General features: G+C 39.3%; 1 protein-coding gene across 4 annotated transcripts in view; it reads right to left on the reverse strand.

The window, feature by feature from the left end:
- The window catches only part of wwk (white walker), a 38,570-nt gene that overhangs the window by 18,888 nt on the left and 2,883 nt on the right, over positions 1-16,799 (reverse strand). For all 4 annotated transcript variants that reach the window (XM_043433041.1, XM_043433040.1, XM_043433039.1 and 1 more), the window contains exon 2: positions 5,999-6,084. In XM_043433041.1, the coding sequence (XP_043288976.1) occupies positions 5,999-6,084 (86 nt within the window). The remainder of the gene's footprint in view (positions 1-5,998; positions 6,085-16,799) is intronic.

The following is a 16,799-nucleotide window of genomic DNA, read 5'->3' on the forward strand; positions in this document are numbered from 1 at the left end:
TGTTGTGAAAAAAGAATCGATTCGTCATCTGAGTGTCGGTGAACTCGTGGCGCCCGACAAAAGCGCCTCGTAACGCTCGTCGTCTGGTTCACCGAGCAAAAACACGCGTCCAGCTTTTACTTATTCATTAAATTCATGCTTAACGGATGTGGCTGAGGGCAATTACCGTTTTCTATTACGTTCCTGTAAAGCGTTGCGTGAACGATTGAAGAATAAGGAAAAGGAGGGATGGAAGTGGCGGTACAGAAAAATATGCGGAAACATTTTCACGACTCGATCGTCAGATATAGCGTGCCGAAGCATAAAAATGGAACGTTTTCCTGAAATCCTTTGCTTTTCCGTTAACCCTTTGAAATATTCATTTGAAGAATAATTGTGAGGGACGATCGAGCTGATGTTTCTTGAGAGAAAAGTTTCGACGGTGAAAGTCGTCGATGTCTGTTGATAATGAACATTTCTGCAATTGACTTCGAGGAGATACAGAAATTACGAAATTTACAGACAAAAAGAGATTCCCTCGAGCGTTCAGGGTCCAGTTTAATCTGCGCTTTTTACACGTTCCCGCAAGGCAATTCGTGCGTGCTCGTAACACTGATGAGTGGCCCGAAGTGAGCTCCGTCGCGCTCACGACGTTTTACTCAAGTTTTTTATAACTGGACTCTCTCTTTCTATAACACGAATCAGTAAAATCCAATCGCAGTTTTTGCCATTGCTGGGCGCTCCATTTCCGGCCACGAAATTAGAGATAATTGATTTATTTGTTAAGAAAGTTCATCTGGAACTGAGTTAGCCATTAAAAAGAAAAATTATTGCGACTTGTGAAGTCGGTCCAGTGAGCTTAGCAACGTCGCGACCTTGTAACCCGTACTGCCGTAGAGCTGTCATTGATAGAATTTTTCACGCGCGTTCGTCTCACAATCGGTGTTTCAACGTTTGGCATAATTAAAATATGTCAAAAATGTCTAAAAATCAAAGTTTTTATTAATTACACCAATATTTTCTCACCCCCTCCTTCATATTTTATTGCTAGTCCCTAACGCGAGTTGCGTCCATCAGAAAACGCAGTTTCAGGTTTTAAAAACCGCGCGGTTGCAACGTCGCTGCCATTGCGAAAGTAACATATGGGTTAACTTTCCAATAATCACCATTTTTCACGAGGCTGTAAACATATTCTTCAGATATTTTTGTCAATTTGGAGAATCTGTTTTAATATTTTTCTCACGAACAAAGTATCCTGGGGCCTTAAAATTTTGACAGGACATTTTTGTACTATTCATTACTGTATTCAAAATTTTAAATCTAAATCTCTTTGTTAATTCTTTTAGTTAATAGTTAATAGTTAATTTAGTTTCATAATTGACTGAAATCAAAGTTTGATGTCGAAAAAAAATAGTAAAATAAGAGAATTTTACGCGGAGTTTCTCAAAAGCTTAAAACTATCACGTTCCATGGAAATGTGAGCCGCGCGTGTACAGGAAAGCTTACATAGAAGCAGTTTTTTAACGGGAGAGGAAAAAGCTTTCGAAGCATCTCGTAACTCGATATGGAGGCTCGTATTTCTGGCAACAAAACGAGATTTTTTATTGCTACTGTCTTGCCTGCCTTCCGAAACTTTCTTCAATGTCTCGTCGAAGACGAATATTCTCTTACATGGCCCAGTATATCACTTACAATAGAATCGCTTGTTCCAAAAACGACGTCGAATTGTCTGCTTAACATTGAAACGATCTGAGACTCTGTTCTGGTGTCCGAGCACTTCCAAAACCACTCGGAGTTCCTTCATCAATGCTCAGAAAATTTTTCATCGTTTCTTTGCCCCGAAGATCCTCGTCTCCAGATACCGCAGCTCTGATCAACAAGAATTTAGCACAAAATCGAAGCACTCATCGTCTCAGAAGAATTCCGTCATGAAAACTTTCGAGGATTGCCGTAATAAAAATTAACGAAATCGAAATTGCCACAGACAGCAATATCAACGAGATTGTTCGATAAAACGTGTTCACGAATCCCCAAGTGCTTTTAGCATACATTGCTGGAAGAGGACCATTTCGGCGAAACTTCGTTCTCATTCTTGTTATTTCGTAAATAAGCAGCGCTGCTAGCGGTCCTATAAGAAGAAGGACGAAGAAAAGTGGCTGCCGTATTTTTTTGGTGATCGCAGAGACTCGATTCCGCCTACAGAATTCTGGCACAGACTAGCACGTTATTCTGGCTTCGATCCAAGTTGTTCCATCAGGTTCCCTCGCCGCCCTTCTCCCTCCCTTTTTCTCCATATCACGATACACACAGTTCAACTACTCGTAACTCAGTCAGTTTTGGATATTCAACTACACTATTCGACGGACGTTGGCTCAAAAAGTTCGCGCGGATCTACTGGAAATCGAGAATTCCAACTTTAAGAGTTGAATTTTGGAAATATGCTAGAAATATACAGCGCGCATCTAGTCCTGGAATTATTATAGGATCTACCGTCTAGTTGTCGAGAAAACAATTGACGAAAATCACATTTTTAAGGGTTGTACACAGGCTCTTATGGCAGGCATACTTCCTGTGCGACCATTTGGATTTATTTATAAAAAAAGAATCCTCGAAACTTTAGAGAGCCAAAAACGAGAATAAGAAAATATAATGTTTTTTTATATTAATGGTGTCTTAAGAAAGCCTCGTTATCGGTGTAAATCACTTGGGAATGGACAAAGAAAAACACTTATGGAGGTTAACGAGTAATGACGACATAAATAGTGGAAGGCTTGACAACACCATGAGCCAGCTGGTTTAAAATATGGATATGTAAACGCATATAAACAGAAAATGGCTGTTAAGTACGAAAGTGCTTAAACCGCTGTCATTGTATTGAAAATTGATCAATTTCAGCAAGCAAGTTGCACATAATTTGAATAATTATGAGAATAAATTTAAATAAAATATGAGAATAATTAAAATAAATTTTATCATGAAAAGAGCAAAAAGTTCAGTTGCTTTGTTGAATCACAAGTAACGCATGATTTAACGAAAATAACATTTGTAATTCACCAATTTCTTAGTTCACGAATCATTGGTGTAGACTGAAAAACTACGAATTGCAAATTGGGTAGGTAACAGAATTGGAGAATAACTGGAACTGGGGAGTTTTTTCGGATCATTTCGTTAGACTCCAACGTTGCAAACGTCAGTGTCATCGAGAAGTTGGCCTGAATGAAAAAATCGATGTTTTCCTACTTTTGCAACTCGTTTAGAAACTTCTATTCGAAGCTTTTGTATGGAGCATAGAAAAACCGTGCAAACAAGAGCATTTGAGAAAAAGTGGATGGTAATTAATTGTTGAAGGAATGTTTCGAAGCCACAACTTGGCTGACACGCGACAACGCTTTTCTTCTACTACTTCACGTAGCTCTCTATTTATTCACTCGCAAGTGTCGAGCTTATACCCATGCAGGGCACAATAAAAGTATTGACCTTAATCGCGCCTCGGAGAGGATGCTTTTTTAAGCAAAATAAGAGTCGGCAAACGGTCTTGATAACGCGGTCGGAACACGTTGAGGGAAAATAAAAAAATTTGCTTGAATTATATGCGAGGAAAGAAACTGCACTTGTCACATTATGCGCGCGATATCGCTTGGATGAAGTTTATTGAATGCATACACTCGGCGCAAAGCATCACGAACGGGCGTCACCGTTTGGACTCGCAGCTAACCTCGCTCTTCGCGTTTTATTTTCTATGCTCTCGCCTTCTCAAATCTCGTGTTTGTTGTTATACGATGTTTTAGAGTTTGCCGGTGGCTACAAAAGTACACATTTTTGCTTATATTGACGTAGGACGATCAGCAGCGTACACAGCTATTTTCAAATACTCTTTCAATCTCTTTGTGCTTTTTTATTCAAACGGTGGCTGCGACGATGGTATGAAATTTCATATTTTCGAATTTTCTGCCTTCTCAACTTCACTATCTTCGTTCAAATTCCGCTTTTTCTTTCCGTTACACGAATTGCTTGAATTTTCTTTTAAGGCCTTATATACACTTGTGATGGGCGGGAAAAAAAATTATTAGATATTCTTCAAGTGCTTTGTCTGAAGAATATTCTCACAAAATTTCATAAATATCGGAGCAGTAGATTCGTAACTATTCAACCGACCGCCCGGTGCGTCCGGTCGTCTAATACTTGAATCTTTAAACGCGATTATCTCAGAATCGCTAGGGCCTGGACGAACGATTTCGTATGTTGTTAGAAAAAAAATTGTAGCAAAAAAACCGAAAATTTAGCACCTGGAAAAATGAATTTTTTGTTAAATCTGTCGTCATTTTTTTCAAAATCAAGCTTTTTACAAATCCATCGCCTCCAGACCCAAGCTATTATTATAATAAATCAGTGGTATAAATTTGGTATGGATCGGATTAACAGTTTTTTAGTTACCACGTCCACCGTAACTGATGCTCAAAAAAGGTGCTACTGGACAACAGCTGGAGTTGCGGCATTTTGAGAAATTTTTTGATGAAAAAAATTGTATGAGTACTAATGAATGTCGTTCACAGTTTTTCAATAAACATTTATTTTCTACTCAAAAAAAAATCAAGAGAATCACGTTTTAGTGAGAATACAGAAAATAATTTCTCGCACAGAGTCTTAAAGTTGGAAAAAGAACTCGTAATAATGGGTGCGTGAACTTTTTATGTAGCAGCATGTTTCAAGGCCGATGTATTTTTATTTTACCGCTCAAGCCTTGGGTGACTTTCTATGTAATATTTATTTACGATCGTTTGTTTGAATTTATCGAGCACTGAATGGCATTTCAGAAAATATTGTGCGAGAAATTCCATATCGATATTTTCCAGCGTTACGATTTGGGCTGTTCGCCTTTCAGTCTCTATTTTTCCCCACTGCTTTGGCTATTTTTAACTCGATTAGATCGAACGCATGTTTCCATGCCTCGTTCTTGCTATTAATCGGAGCGAAGTTTGCTTCGATAATTCAATTATTCTTCCATTTTCCTCATGTCCCTCGAATAAAGTTGAACTGCACTTAAGCGAAGTTCGCAGGTGCGGATACGTAACGTGCAACACTAATTTACCTGTGCACGGTTGCGACCAAGGAAAATTGCTTTTTCGAGTGTTTTACGTATGCGAACACGGTTTTTAGTGTTCACCGCGAGAGCCACGGAGGTCGCGGGCTTACGAACTCTCTCGGGCACATAAATCTGGCGAATTGAGTTTAGAAGTGCTGGATAAAAAGTGAGTGCGGGAGCACCGCAGCTCGAACGGTTCAAACCTGCTAGGCGAGTTTTCTTTTTCTTTTTGTTTGTTTTATTTTTTTTTTATTTTTTTTATTTTTTTCTAGAGGTGGTTGAAACCACCTCGAAAAGGTGGTTAAAAAGGTGAGCTCTGCTTACACTCGTCGACTCTTTCGCCTGTGTGACGCTCGCCCGGCGATCAGGCCTGATCAATAAACGTGGAAAAGACGCGAGCAGGTAAAGGAGGGCAGAGCGTTTCGTGATGAAGATCACTCGAGCGTTGTAGCGTTGAAAGAACGCACCCACAAACGAAATTGAAAAGAGGGTGCAGGAAATGACGAGCGAAATTTCTTCAGATAATATTTTGAGGTCCTTGCAGGAGCTTTTTCCCGACATTTTTCAAATATCAATAAATATTTTTAAACTGACTGTTTTTTGCTCGTTCTCCTCCACGACTCTGGTCCTAGTGACAGTAAAATCTTGGTGGATTTTTGAAAGAAAAACCCTTCGGAATTCGTGCACAGAACTAGTCCTCAATGCACTTTGTGACTAGAGCATAAAAGGTGACAAAATGAGCCGGAAACTCGCGGTCAGTCAATTCGACCTTTGCAAAGATTCGTCTGCCAAGGATACTGAGGAAATCACGAGGCTGTCACTGATCTTTCGTAACTCATTTCGTGACAGCTTGAGTTTCGTAACATTGTCAATGGAATAGCGAAAATTCGACTGTGTAAAGTTGAGCCTGAGATTTTATTTTGGAAGCATACGTACTTGAGTCGGAACCTTTTGTATCCATAGGCGGCGGGGGGTCATTAGGTGGCCTGTGCACGGTATTTTTCGTCTCAGAAGGCGCGATGCTGTAACAATAAAACGTATATACATCTGTACTGTGCTGATTACTTCTGACGTAGAGGAGCATACTTCAGAGTTTTTTGTATGCTCTCTCATTTGGCGAGCATCGCTTCGTGGAAAAGTTTCTCCAGGGGAAAATGCCAGGGAATTTTGCAGTGGAAAACATTGGACCGCCATCAAGGACGTTTTACAAGACTCATGTTCCCACGTGACTAAGAATTCGATTGGATCGTGCTGGTCATTTGAAAAAAAATACAAGTAATCATAGTCAAAATATGTTGCACGTGCCCGCGGCTCATTCATTTGACATTTGGTCCGGAACACAAGTGTCTCGAGGCGAAGCCTCATGTTGAAGTTTATTAACTGTCTCCTGGCGCAATTACCACATGTCCTAGGTGCAAATTACATTGAATTCATGGAAGCGTTAACTCGACGATTCTCTACGACTGGTTGTTTGTCGCTATATTGTGGAGAGGCAGGGAGTTGGGTGGTCCATCGATTCAAGCACGTACTCGAAGAGCAATGTTCATGCGTGTACATTACACTGCCATTTTCCTTTGCGAAGGTGTGCTAAGCCCCTGTGGGTGTCAAGCTCCGCGTATTGACCGAGGCTCTTGAACCGCTTATTTCAAAATAAACGGAGATCGTTGGAGCCAAAATTCTAATGACTCGCGCTCTTTTTTATCACGATACGATTAGATCTGATCGACGGAGAAATTTGAAGAAAATTTCACTTGGAAAATAATGGTTTTTTGCTTGCTTCGACGATCGATCATATTAAGGCCCTACATGCGCTTGGAGCGGGCGGAAAAACGGGATTTTCTTGATTCTTTTTCTAGTAGAAAATAAATGTTTAGTGGAAAACTGTGAACGAGATTCATAAGTACGTATGTTCGTGTACTTGTACAATTTTGTTCATCGAAAAATTTCTCAAATGCGGCAGCTGGACGCGATAACTAAAAAACTATTAATCCGATCGATAAGAAATTTCTACCACTTATTTATTATAACAATAGCTTGGGCCTGGACAAAGGATTTGTAAAAAGTTGAATTTAAAAAACAATGGCGATGGTTTTAACAAAAAAATCATTTTTTGAGGTGCCAAATTTTCGGTTTTTTGTTACAATTTTTTGTTTTCCAACAAAATACGAAATCCTTCGTCCAGGCCCGAGCTATTATTATAATAAATAAGTGGCATAGATTTCATAGTTTTTTAGTAATCGAGTCCATCGGAAAGGTATTTAAAAAAAAAATTCGATTCTGAGATAATCGCGTTTAAAAATTGAAGTATTAAAGGACCGCGATCACTGAGCGGTCGGTTGAAATGCCCATAGCTACGAATCTGATGCTCCGATCTTTGTGAAATTTCGTGAGAATATTCTTCAGACGTTGTACTTGAAGATAATAAAAATAAAAAAAATTTTCTATTTTTCTGCCCTTCACAAGTGTATATAAGGCCTTAACAAAACTGAAAGAAAACTTACACGATTTGCATATATTTTTTTGCCAAAAATCTGACTTTTCGATTTTTCTTAAGGTCCAAATCAAGCCTGTTTCCGATCTCGATTACTCGTACGAGTAGTTTTGATTGAAGAAACTTCCGATAGAGAGAACGGAGGAAACGAGAAAACTGCATCGGGACTTGCAGAACTTGAAGTGAAAAAATGAAACTTCTTTTCCAAGAACTTACGAGAAAAAAAAACGTTTAAAGTACAAAACAAACTTTCATTTAATAACGTGTAGATTAAAGCCTGCAGGGGTGGCAGCATCAGAAAAAATGAACCGAAAACTCGCTTCCTACGGTACTGCGAGAAAGGAGTTGACTTTCAGTCCCGTTATGGAAGTTGAGAACAAACGAGTTGTGTTGTGAAAAGCCGTGGAGATATCGAATGATTCGCATGAAAGAGAAACCCCGCACCCTTCTCCCCGTGTAAGCGTACGAACTTGAGTATTGATCCTAGAAAATAAAGAGGGTAAGAAGCAAAGTTATCGAAAATCTCGTTGCCTCCAAGGCTCTTTGTAACCATTAAGGCGCAAACGTTGAAAATAATAAAGAAAAATTGAAAAATATCGTTTTTCAAAATATTTTTTGTACCGAAGTTGCGGAGAATTTGTCGAGCTTTTCAATCACCATTTCACGTGATGTCGAAACGAGAGCGGTTTGTTCAACGAAAACAAATTCTCCTTCCAATTCATCACGACGATCGGCGCACGAGCAGAATCTGGTTTACGGTTCCGCATTTATACTACCATTGACCCCCTCCCTTCCTCTCCCTTCTCGTCGCGAGTGATCGTATAAAGAAATTCGTGGAAAGGAATATTATTGATCGCAAATGTACTTTCTGACCGGGCCGAATGAAAATTTTCGGCAACGTTTGACCGATCGGAAGAAAATATCTCTTGCTGAAAAATCGTGAAAAATGGTAAAAGTGCGATAAAACTTTCTGTATTTCGTTCGCTCAAACGAAGTGGAAAATTGTCACTCCCGAAATTCACAGCCGCTTCTTTCTCTTCAAGGTCGAATTAGTCGGTGCGAAACACGCGTAAATTTATTGAAATCTACGAATTTTTTATGGGCCCTCGGCACTGAAATTTCGTATCTAAAATCTCAATTCTTTGAATAAAAACACAAACATCAGGGACTTTCTTGCATCGTTTTGAAACGACTGATTAGAAAATACTGAAAACGAACTTTTTGGTCCCAGGCATGACTACGATGCAGCAAGAAAAAAGTAACATCGAAATGTAATTTCGAACGAACAGCCTAAGCATATTATGATCGAAAATAGCAATTTCAATATACCGAGGTTCTCGTGAAAAAATTCAATTAAGGTAAATCGTGCCCGTAGGATCGTATTTTATGGGTGTCTAAATTGCGTCCATTTTTACTTCCTCATTCAAGATATTAAAACTCTAAATTAATGCCAGAGTTATTAACTCAATATTGCAAATAAATTTTTCCGCAACTTATTTTTTGATTAATGAAATTACAAGCCATTAATTAAACGGGGATCAATGTAGTATATGTTTATTCGTCCCTGTCTAAAATACTATAGTTTTTATATAAAAAATCGATTCAGAGCACGCAAAGGGTAAACACAAAGGAAAATGGATCAAGAAAAAAGTGTTAATAAAAAAACAAAAGGCTGTGACAGTAATGGCCCGAGCCAAGAAGAAACAAAATGTTGAATTAAGCAAGTGTGAGTTTACGATTGCTCACTTTACCAATTTCGTTCAATCTTTAACGTAATATCTGTATTACTAGTAAGACAACCGTCTCGAATTTTTTTCCAGACCTTCGTTATATACTTCATGGTTATTGTGTACTTTTTCATAAACTTCGTAAGAAGCGTTCATTCGTTATATGGAAAGGTAAACGATTTTATAGTCCCTGCAACCCTGTGTATTTTTCTTCATATTTAAGGACGTTTATCTAAATAACCAATAAGACGAACCCTTTAAAATTTGATATGCATGTCAGTCGATTACTTATTGAAACTCTGTGTAAATCTCAAGACTTTCTTAGGAAAATCGTTTCGTGCATGAGCTACCTTAACAATTATTTTTTCGACCACTCATCCAGCACTGGCAGGATTAGTCACGGATACGCTGAACATCTTTAATGGAAATGTCACTTGTGCGGTTACTTCTAACTTCTAACTTCGGAGAGACGTGTCTGGGTGACGAATGACTCTCACTTCTTCAGTAGAGACAGTAAACGTCAGTGCGTCTTGTTCATGCATGCTCGTAATTGCAGCACGTAAATCTGCCCCAAGACGCACGAGCGTCAAGCTTCAAAGCTCATTTTGGTTCGAATTTCTCGAAGGATTCGATCGACCTTAACTTTCAGCATTGTTTTCGAAACGCGTCAAGGTTTCCAGTTAGAAATTCCATAGATTGTCGTAGATGAGTGAATTTCACGTGATTCTTCTTTTCCATGAGAATAAAAAAAAAAATTCTCCCCGTTTTAGTTTGAAGTTAGGGTATTTTGCAACGAAATCATTGTTACTTCAGTTCGCCACGAATGAGGCACATTCTTCGTGACGATTTCGCAGCTCTAGGCATAAAATTAAGTAATTAGTCGTGCGACAGAAGAAAGTCGGGACTTTACCGAACGGAGTGCAATACTGCGGTCGCTTTAACGAGCTTTTATCCTCTTTCCGGAGTTCTCTCCAAATCGTCATTGATTTTTCCATAAGTTTGCCCGGTCGAGGAAGCCTCCGTGTTATATTTTCTCTTCGTCACTTTCTCACTCACTTTCCACGCTCTCGAATGGCCACTCAGAGGTCAGAAATGCTCGGTGACACTTTCCGATTGCTTCTGAGCAAATGAGAGAAAACAGAAGGCTCGAAAAGCTGAGGAAAATATGAGGGAAAACGTGTCTAGAAAAGGTGATGAATGATCGGAGAGAAAAGTTCGAGCGACGAGATCGAAAAGGACAAAACGCGGCGTGGGCGATGCACCACCTTCCCGATTGCTTTCACCCTCTCATTCTCCATGTCGTACGAACTCGGTCACCGTAAGTGGGCTGGCTGGTGAGAGCGGAATTCGAAAGGCTCGCAGAGATGGATGGATCTCGTGTGGGACGGTGCGGGAATGGAACGAGGCGGGAGAGAGAAGAAGGAGAAATAATGAGAGGAGAAAGAAAAAGGGAAAATCGGGGCATCGCGCAGTTGAATGTGGAAAATAATGAGGGAAAGGAATTTGGGGATTCGGGCTAGAAGACTGACGAAATTCATATTCCGAGGAGTGAACGAGTATCGTGCGGAATGTATACTTTGACGATCGCCCTAATTGACGATAATCGATAAGAATCGGCGGAGTGGAATAGAAAGCTTGAGAGAAAAAAAAAAACCCTCGGAAAGGTTATTCCGAAGTGGGGATACTTTGGAGTTTTGAGTTTTGGACTGTTGAGAAAGTTGAGCTCGTCGATGAACGATCTTCCTGACTCTGTTCTGGAGTCTCCAAATTTTCCGGGACTTTGAAACTCTTGAAATTTGCCAGAGTCATGTTTTAAATTGAAATTTGAAGTTATTCTTTCTCTGGAAGGTTAATGGGACATAAAGAGGGAAGAAAACGATTTTACTGTGCAAACTGACCTCGCACGACGTGGAACAGGCTCATTATATCCATGTAATTGGTAAGTTTCATGGAGATTCGTGAAGGCGAGGTGGAGCTGTATCATGCAAGAAGTCAAAACAGTGAAAAGCGTTGTTCGCTGCCGCGTTTTCGTCGACAATACCAAAAGATCGCACTGCACCAAGAATTTTCAACTTTTTTCTTCCGACAAGAGAGTTTGCTTGTTGGAGGATTTGCCAGTGATAATGTTGCAGCGAACCAAAGCTGACGAAGCTGACGAGCTCCATTAAGGGGGAGTATCAGTGTGAAAAAAAGAGCTTGGGCACGAAAGAGCTTCTGTATGGTCGAGGGCTAGCAGACTAATCAGTAAAAACTTGTTTTATATTAATATTTAAGTAACATCATCCAATTTTATCTTCTCAAAATTGTAAACGCGTTTTTCTCGAAACCATGTTTTTTGACCTGGTTGACAGCAAAACTGTCAAATTTCGTCCTATGGGCTTCATTCAAAGAGGATTCTCTTCAGAAAACTTCGCTATCGTCGCATCGTAAAGTTTTTTAAAAATTGTTTACTTTTTTTATTAACAATTTACTGGAAACATTTTTATGTAAAATTCGACGTTTTTTTTTAAATGAGCGCCGTTTTTTTTCTAATAATAATTTTCATATCTCTCCTGCGATGCTGCGATAGCTGTACTATTGGAATTTAATAATCTTTTTGAACTTTTTATTTCAGAGGCTTGCTGTGGTACTTGTGCTGTCAACCGTCCGGAGCCTTCTTTTAAAACGCTATTTTGCGAGCGCTATAAACAACAATTATCAATAATAATGTTGCCCAAAAGTTAATAATAAATTGTTTAAACAATTAATTATTCAATAATTTTGCGGTGACCTATTGTTTTTTTTACGAATCAAATGTGTGTATCTTTCCGAATGCTTATGAATTTTTTCAGAATTTTCGTGGATTTTTTAAATTTCTTGAAAAAATTTTGAAAAAAATTTGAATTTTGGATATGTTTTAGAAGACATATTTACCATCAGTTCTGAAAAGTCTCAAGGTTACTGGATCAAAAATGTACAAATAGAGCCACTTAAAAAATTTAAAAAAGGGAATTTCAAAAATCCCCGAAAATTCTGAAAAAAATCATGAGCATTCAGAAAAATGCGCACATTCGATTCGTAAAAAAAAACCAAGGGTTTACTGTAAAATTGTTAAAAAATTATTTAATTAAACAATTTATTAATAACTTTTGGGCAATATTATTATTGATAATTGTAGTTCATAACTTTCCAAATGTTGCTGAATTTTTTCAGATTTTTATTGCATCACGAAGTACAGAAATTCCGATCAGGTACAATTTATCGGCTGGGCTATCCATCCAGTAATACCTTAAAACGTACTAAAAATAAAAAAAAATTCCTCGTATACTTCGTTACTTCAATAATTCATACACAACATTTCAAATCGAGCCGTTTTTCAAATAAAAATTCCCAAAAACATCTCATTTTGCAGCCTCTCACCCTTCCCCCTTAAACTGTACGGAGAAAATATTGCGAAATGATCTCAACAGCACGGCAAGGTTGGTTCGCGTAGCCGAGTCATTACGTCACTCACTTTTGTCGTTTCCTTTGAACACACTTTTTCTCGTGTGTATTTTCACTTGCTTAACAACGCGACTACGATCACGTTGCAGGCTCCAGTAAACGGACTATTCCATTGTCTAATTAGCGGACCTCTTACTCGTCTTTACGGTGCTGCTTCCTCGTCCGACGTCTCTCCGGACGAGACATTAGAGCCCGGCGTCAGAGCGAGCTTTTCGTTTCTCGAGAAAGGGCTGCTGCACCCTCGTGAATGCTCTTCGGCTGCCGCGAGTAGCAATCCAAAACCGTTTACATCTTGGGGAAATTGAGCGCATTAGAAACGACGAAAGAGAAAGAAATTTATGGGAAAACGGAATACCCGAGTTTGGGCTTGATGATGTACGAGGGACCAATTTCGAGGCTGCTAAAGAGCATTTTAGCGGTCACTTTTAGTTCGTTTATCACAGAGTTACCGAATCTCGCAAAGTTGCTCGCGAGAGCCGGAGGATACTTGACGAAAATTCGAAGCGGGTCATGAATTTTTCACACGTTGTTTCAGAGCCTCCTTAAATAGCACTTTCAAACTTTCAAGGTCGTGTTCAATCAGCGTTAACCTCATTTCAGCGCTGATAATTTTGCCTCAATCTTGCTCAGGCTTTTGCTCCAGCGAGAGTACACGAATCGAGGATGCTGTGACGCTGTGGTCGGGGGCAAAGCTACTTTGAACGCTGGCAAAATGGAAATTGATCGTGCTTTTGACAGCTGTGCAAAAAGACACTTTTGTCTTCCAACTCTCTTTTTCCCGTCACTCCTTGCCACTGAAATCCTTGACAAGAACGAAGGACACCGAAATCGAAGCGATTATTAAACTTCATGATTCGAGGCTTTACTTGTCCAGCAGGAGTCCAAAATAGCGGAAAAATTTCGTTTAAAAATGCTGACAATTAGCCACCGCTGGACCCGCGTCGCAGTGCTTTTTTCTGACGAACTGAATTCAATATTCTTTCTCCGCGTTCTCATCAAGAACATCACTTTTAAAGGCGACGATGAAACGTGAGTAATTACCATAAAAAACGTCGTTCGTTGGACAAATTTTTTTCTCCATGTATATTTTTTTAAATATACTAATTTGCTTTGAGTACAAACGAAAGAAGATTTTTACTGATCGAAGCGTGACGCTCATTTCGACGCGCAATCCGGTAACATAAAGTATGGATAGCAGCGTGTATTAAAAATTTTCTGTCACTTCCATACCGAAGCTGTTGTGAGCTCTCGGATGCTTTTTCAATGCACTTAACGGTGACGAATTTTGGCGTATTAAAATTGACGGCGATGCGCACGAAGTATCTCAAGCAATCTTGTAGAACAGTACGGAAAAGAGCACTAAAATTTCATATTTTTGAAATTCCGTACACGAATCGAGAACAATAAAGTTCCATCGGGTCTGTTCACGAATTATAATTAAATTTCCGACCAAGGCGACGTCGGAATGATCGCACTTTTTCTTCAAACAAGCAAACAACAAATTACTGTTGATTGATAACTTTTTCGCCCCAACTTTCTTCGTGATTCGATAATGCATAATAAGTTTAACGTCGTGAAGCGAATTTCGAGTATCGCCGGAAACGTGTGTTCAGGGACGTGTGCGGATCCGGATTGAAATAGAACGCGGAAGGCGATATTGATTTACGCCTCGTATTTTCTATCAGACGCGATCTTAATTGCGAAATAAATGACATTCGCTCTCCACATTTTTCCATAAATATTTTCTATGAGATTAATTGAATTTGATCATTCCGCGCATTCGAGCCTCGGTATTCCTTCGATTCAATTAGTACACGTCCTTCTCCTATACACGGAGAAAACGAGGCCGAAAATTCTAGAGGAAAGGACGTATCTCGAGAACAGTATACTGGATTGCAGCATTAATTCGAAAAGCAGTAGTAAGAATTGTTGGGTAGGGTTCGATATGTCAAATAATCAATTTGTAGAAGGTCTATATTTCGAAAATTTTTAAGTTGTAGTATCATATTAGAGAAAAATAAGTAATTCGAAATTCTTATTTCCGATCGACTATTTAGCAGATTACGCCTTCAATCGGATTTCCTTCCTCGAATTTCTATTTTTTCGAAAATATATATTTCGATAGTTTTCATTTCGAGTGCAATTTTAACAGACCATACGAATGTCAAAAGTTCAGATTTTCAAATTCAAAATGGAGAGTAATTATTTTATAGATAGACCAGAATATAGAGTAGCAAAAAATCGAAAGAGTGATAGTCGAATTTTCGGATAATCGATATTTTAGTCATCGTTCTATGGGCGATTGTTACATTCTTTTTTCGATGCAAACGTGCTCCGAATCTCGAATTTTCTACTTTATTTATTTTCGACATTCAAAGCTCTGGTCGAATTGATCTGTCCCCATATTATCATTCGAAGTTTATAATCTCGTGATTTTAGCTCTTCGAAATTTTATTCATTCTAACATTTTACCCCCACCCATTTATGGTAAAATGTCACAAGTATTCGATGTATATTCGTGTATTTATCACAGAATTTACTATGCTGACAGTGAAAATTTGTGATTTACAATAAATTTCCACTCATCAGTAAGTGCTAGTCTCATACGATGAATAACACTCGAAAACAAAACGAAATATAGTTCTCAAGTGCATCACTTTTTGCTGCCCGCATAAAGTTGTTTAGAATTCAAGGGACGAAAAATGGCAAAATTCAAAAAATCTTTGTAATCGATGCCTAAATACTTTGAAAATTCTTGAAAAATCTTCACTACTCAAAACGATTCCGTTTTCTCCGATGTCGGATCCAAGTGAGCTTTGTCGCAAATAATTTCATTTCATTATCTATTGGATGACATTTTTCTCGATTAAAATAATCAGTGAACAGCTACTCTGGATATCCGGTCGTATTGACTTTGCGAAACGATCGAAGGTACGAGTTGGCTCGGAAAGTTTTCACAAAAATAAGAATTTTCAGTGTCTAAATTCGAATTTCGAGTCGTTTCCTACCAACTCGTTGACGTCCAGGCCATTGACTTGAAAGTTTTGAAAATCCGGGTCAATCTCGCCTCAGATTCGGATGGTCGAATGAACTTAGTATCTGGTTAGCCCCCGCCAATCCCTTGTAATCCTTAATACGTATAAGTTGGCAGGATCTAAGTCGATGAAGTCAGACGAATAATATGTCCAGGGAGGAAAACCTGCGGAGGGATTTAGTTTTGCATTGAAAAGTTGGAATAAGCGTGCTCCAGGATCAGCGTCAATAATCAGACACAATCCGGGAGCAAAGCCAGGGAGTTGTGTAACAATGACGGCCGAAAAGCATCGAAGCTAGAACGGTCTGAAAACTTTAAAGGGGAAAATCCTTTTAAAGGTAACCGATGGAATGTTGGGATCCGACAAAAGGTGCGAACGCGTCGACTCACGCGTGACTTTCAGAAGAATTCCTTCGCCGACGTCTCCACGGAGTCGACGTCGCGAAAGTTCTTTACCGACTCTCAGGAATTGGAAGAGCTAACGTCAACTAAGGGAGAACGTACTGGCTCGTGATCTTTGCAGTCGATTCTCTTGTTGCAGCATTTAGAAGAGAATTCCTCGGCGAGGATCCCTTGATTGCGAACGCATTTTTTCTCGAATGCAAACACGAGATTTTCCTCTCCGGCTTGGTCGGGGAATCGCTGAGAGACATTCAGCAGCTACAGGGAGGATACACGAAAAGCGGATTTTTTAAGGCGAATTTTATCTTAGAGACGAGGCAAGTGAAATCGATGCAACCGAGACCAAGTTTCGACAAAAATGGCGATTTTGGCCAGCTCCTATAGCGCCGTAGGATCGCTCGCTTCGAACTCAATCGCATTGCTCAGCTGGGCTCGCTACAAAGGCTATGCTGGTTGGGGGAAACACTGAAAAACAAAACTTGGCAAGAACTTCCGTAACGTGGCTGTAGCTGCTAATATTTTCACACGACCATTTGCAGGGTGCAAACCGTTCGCCAAGGTTTTTTATACGAATGAGAAAATAGTTTCCGGCTTTCTTAA

Source organism: Venturia canescens, chromosome 1 (genome assembly GCF_019457755.1).
Source record: "Venturia canescens isolate UGA chromosome 1, ASM1945775v1, whole genome shotgun sequence".
Lineage (NCBI taxonomy): Eukaryota > Metazoa > Arthropoda > Insecta > Hymenoptera > Ichneumonidae > Venturia > Venturia canescens.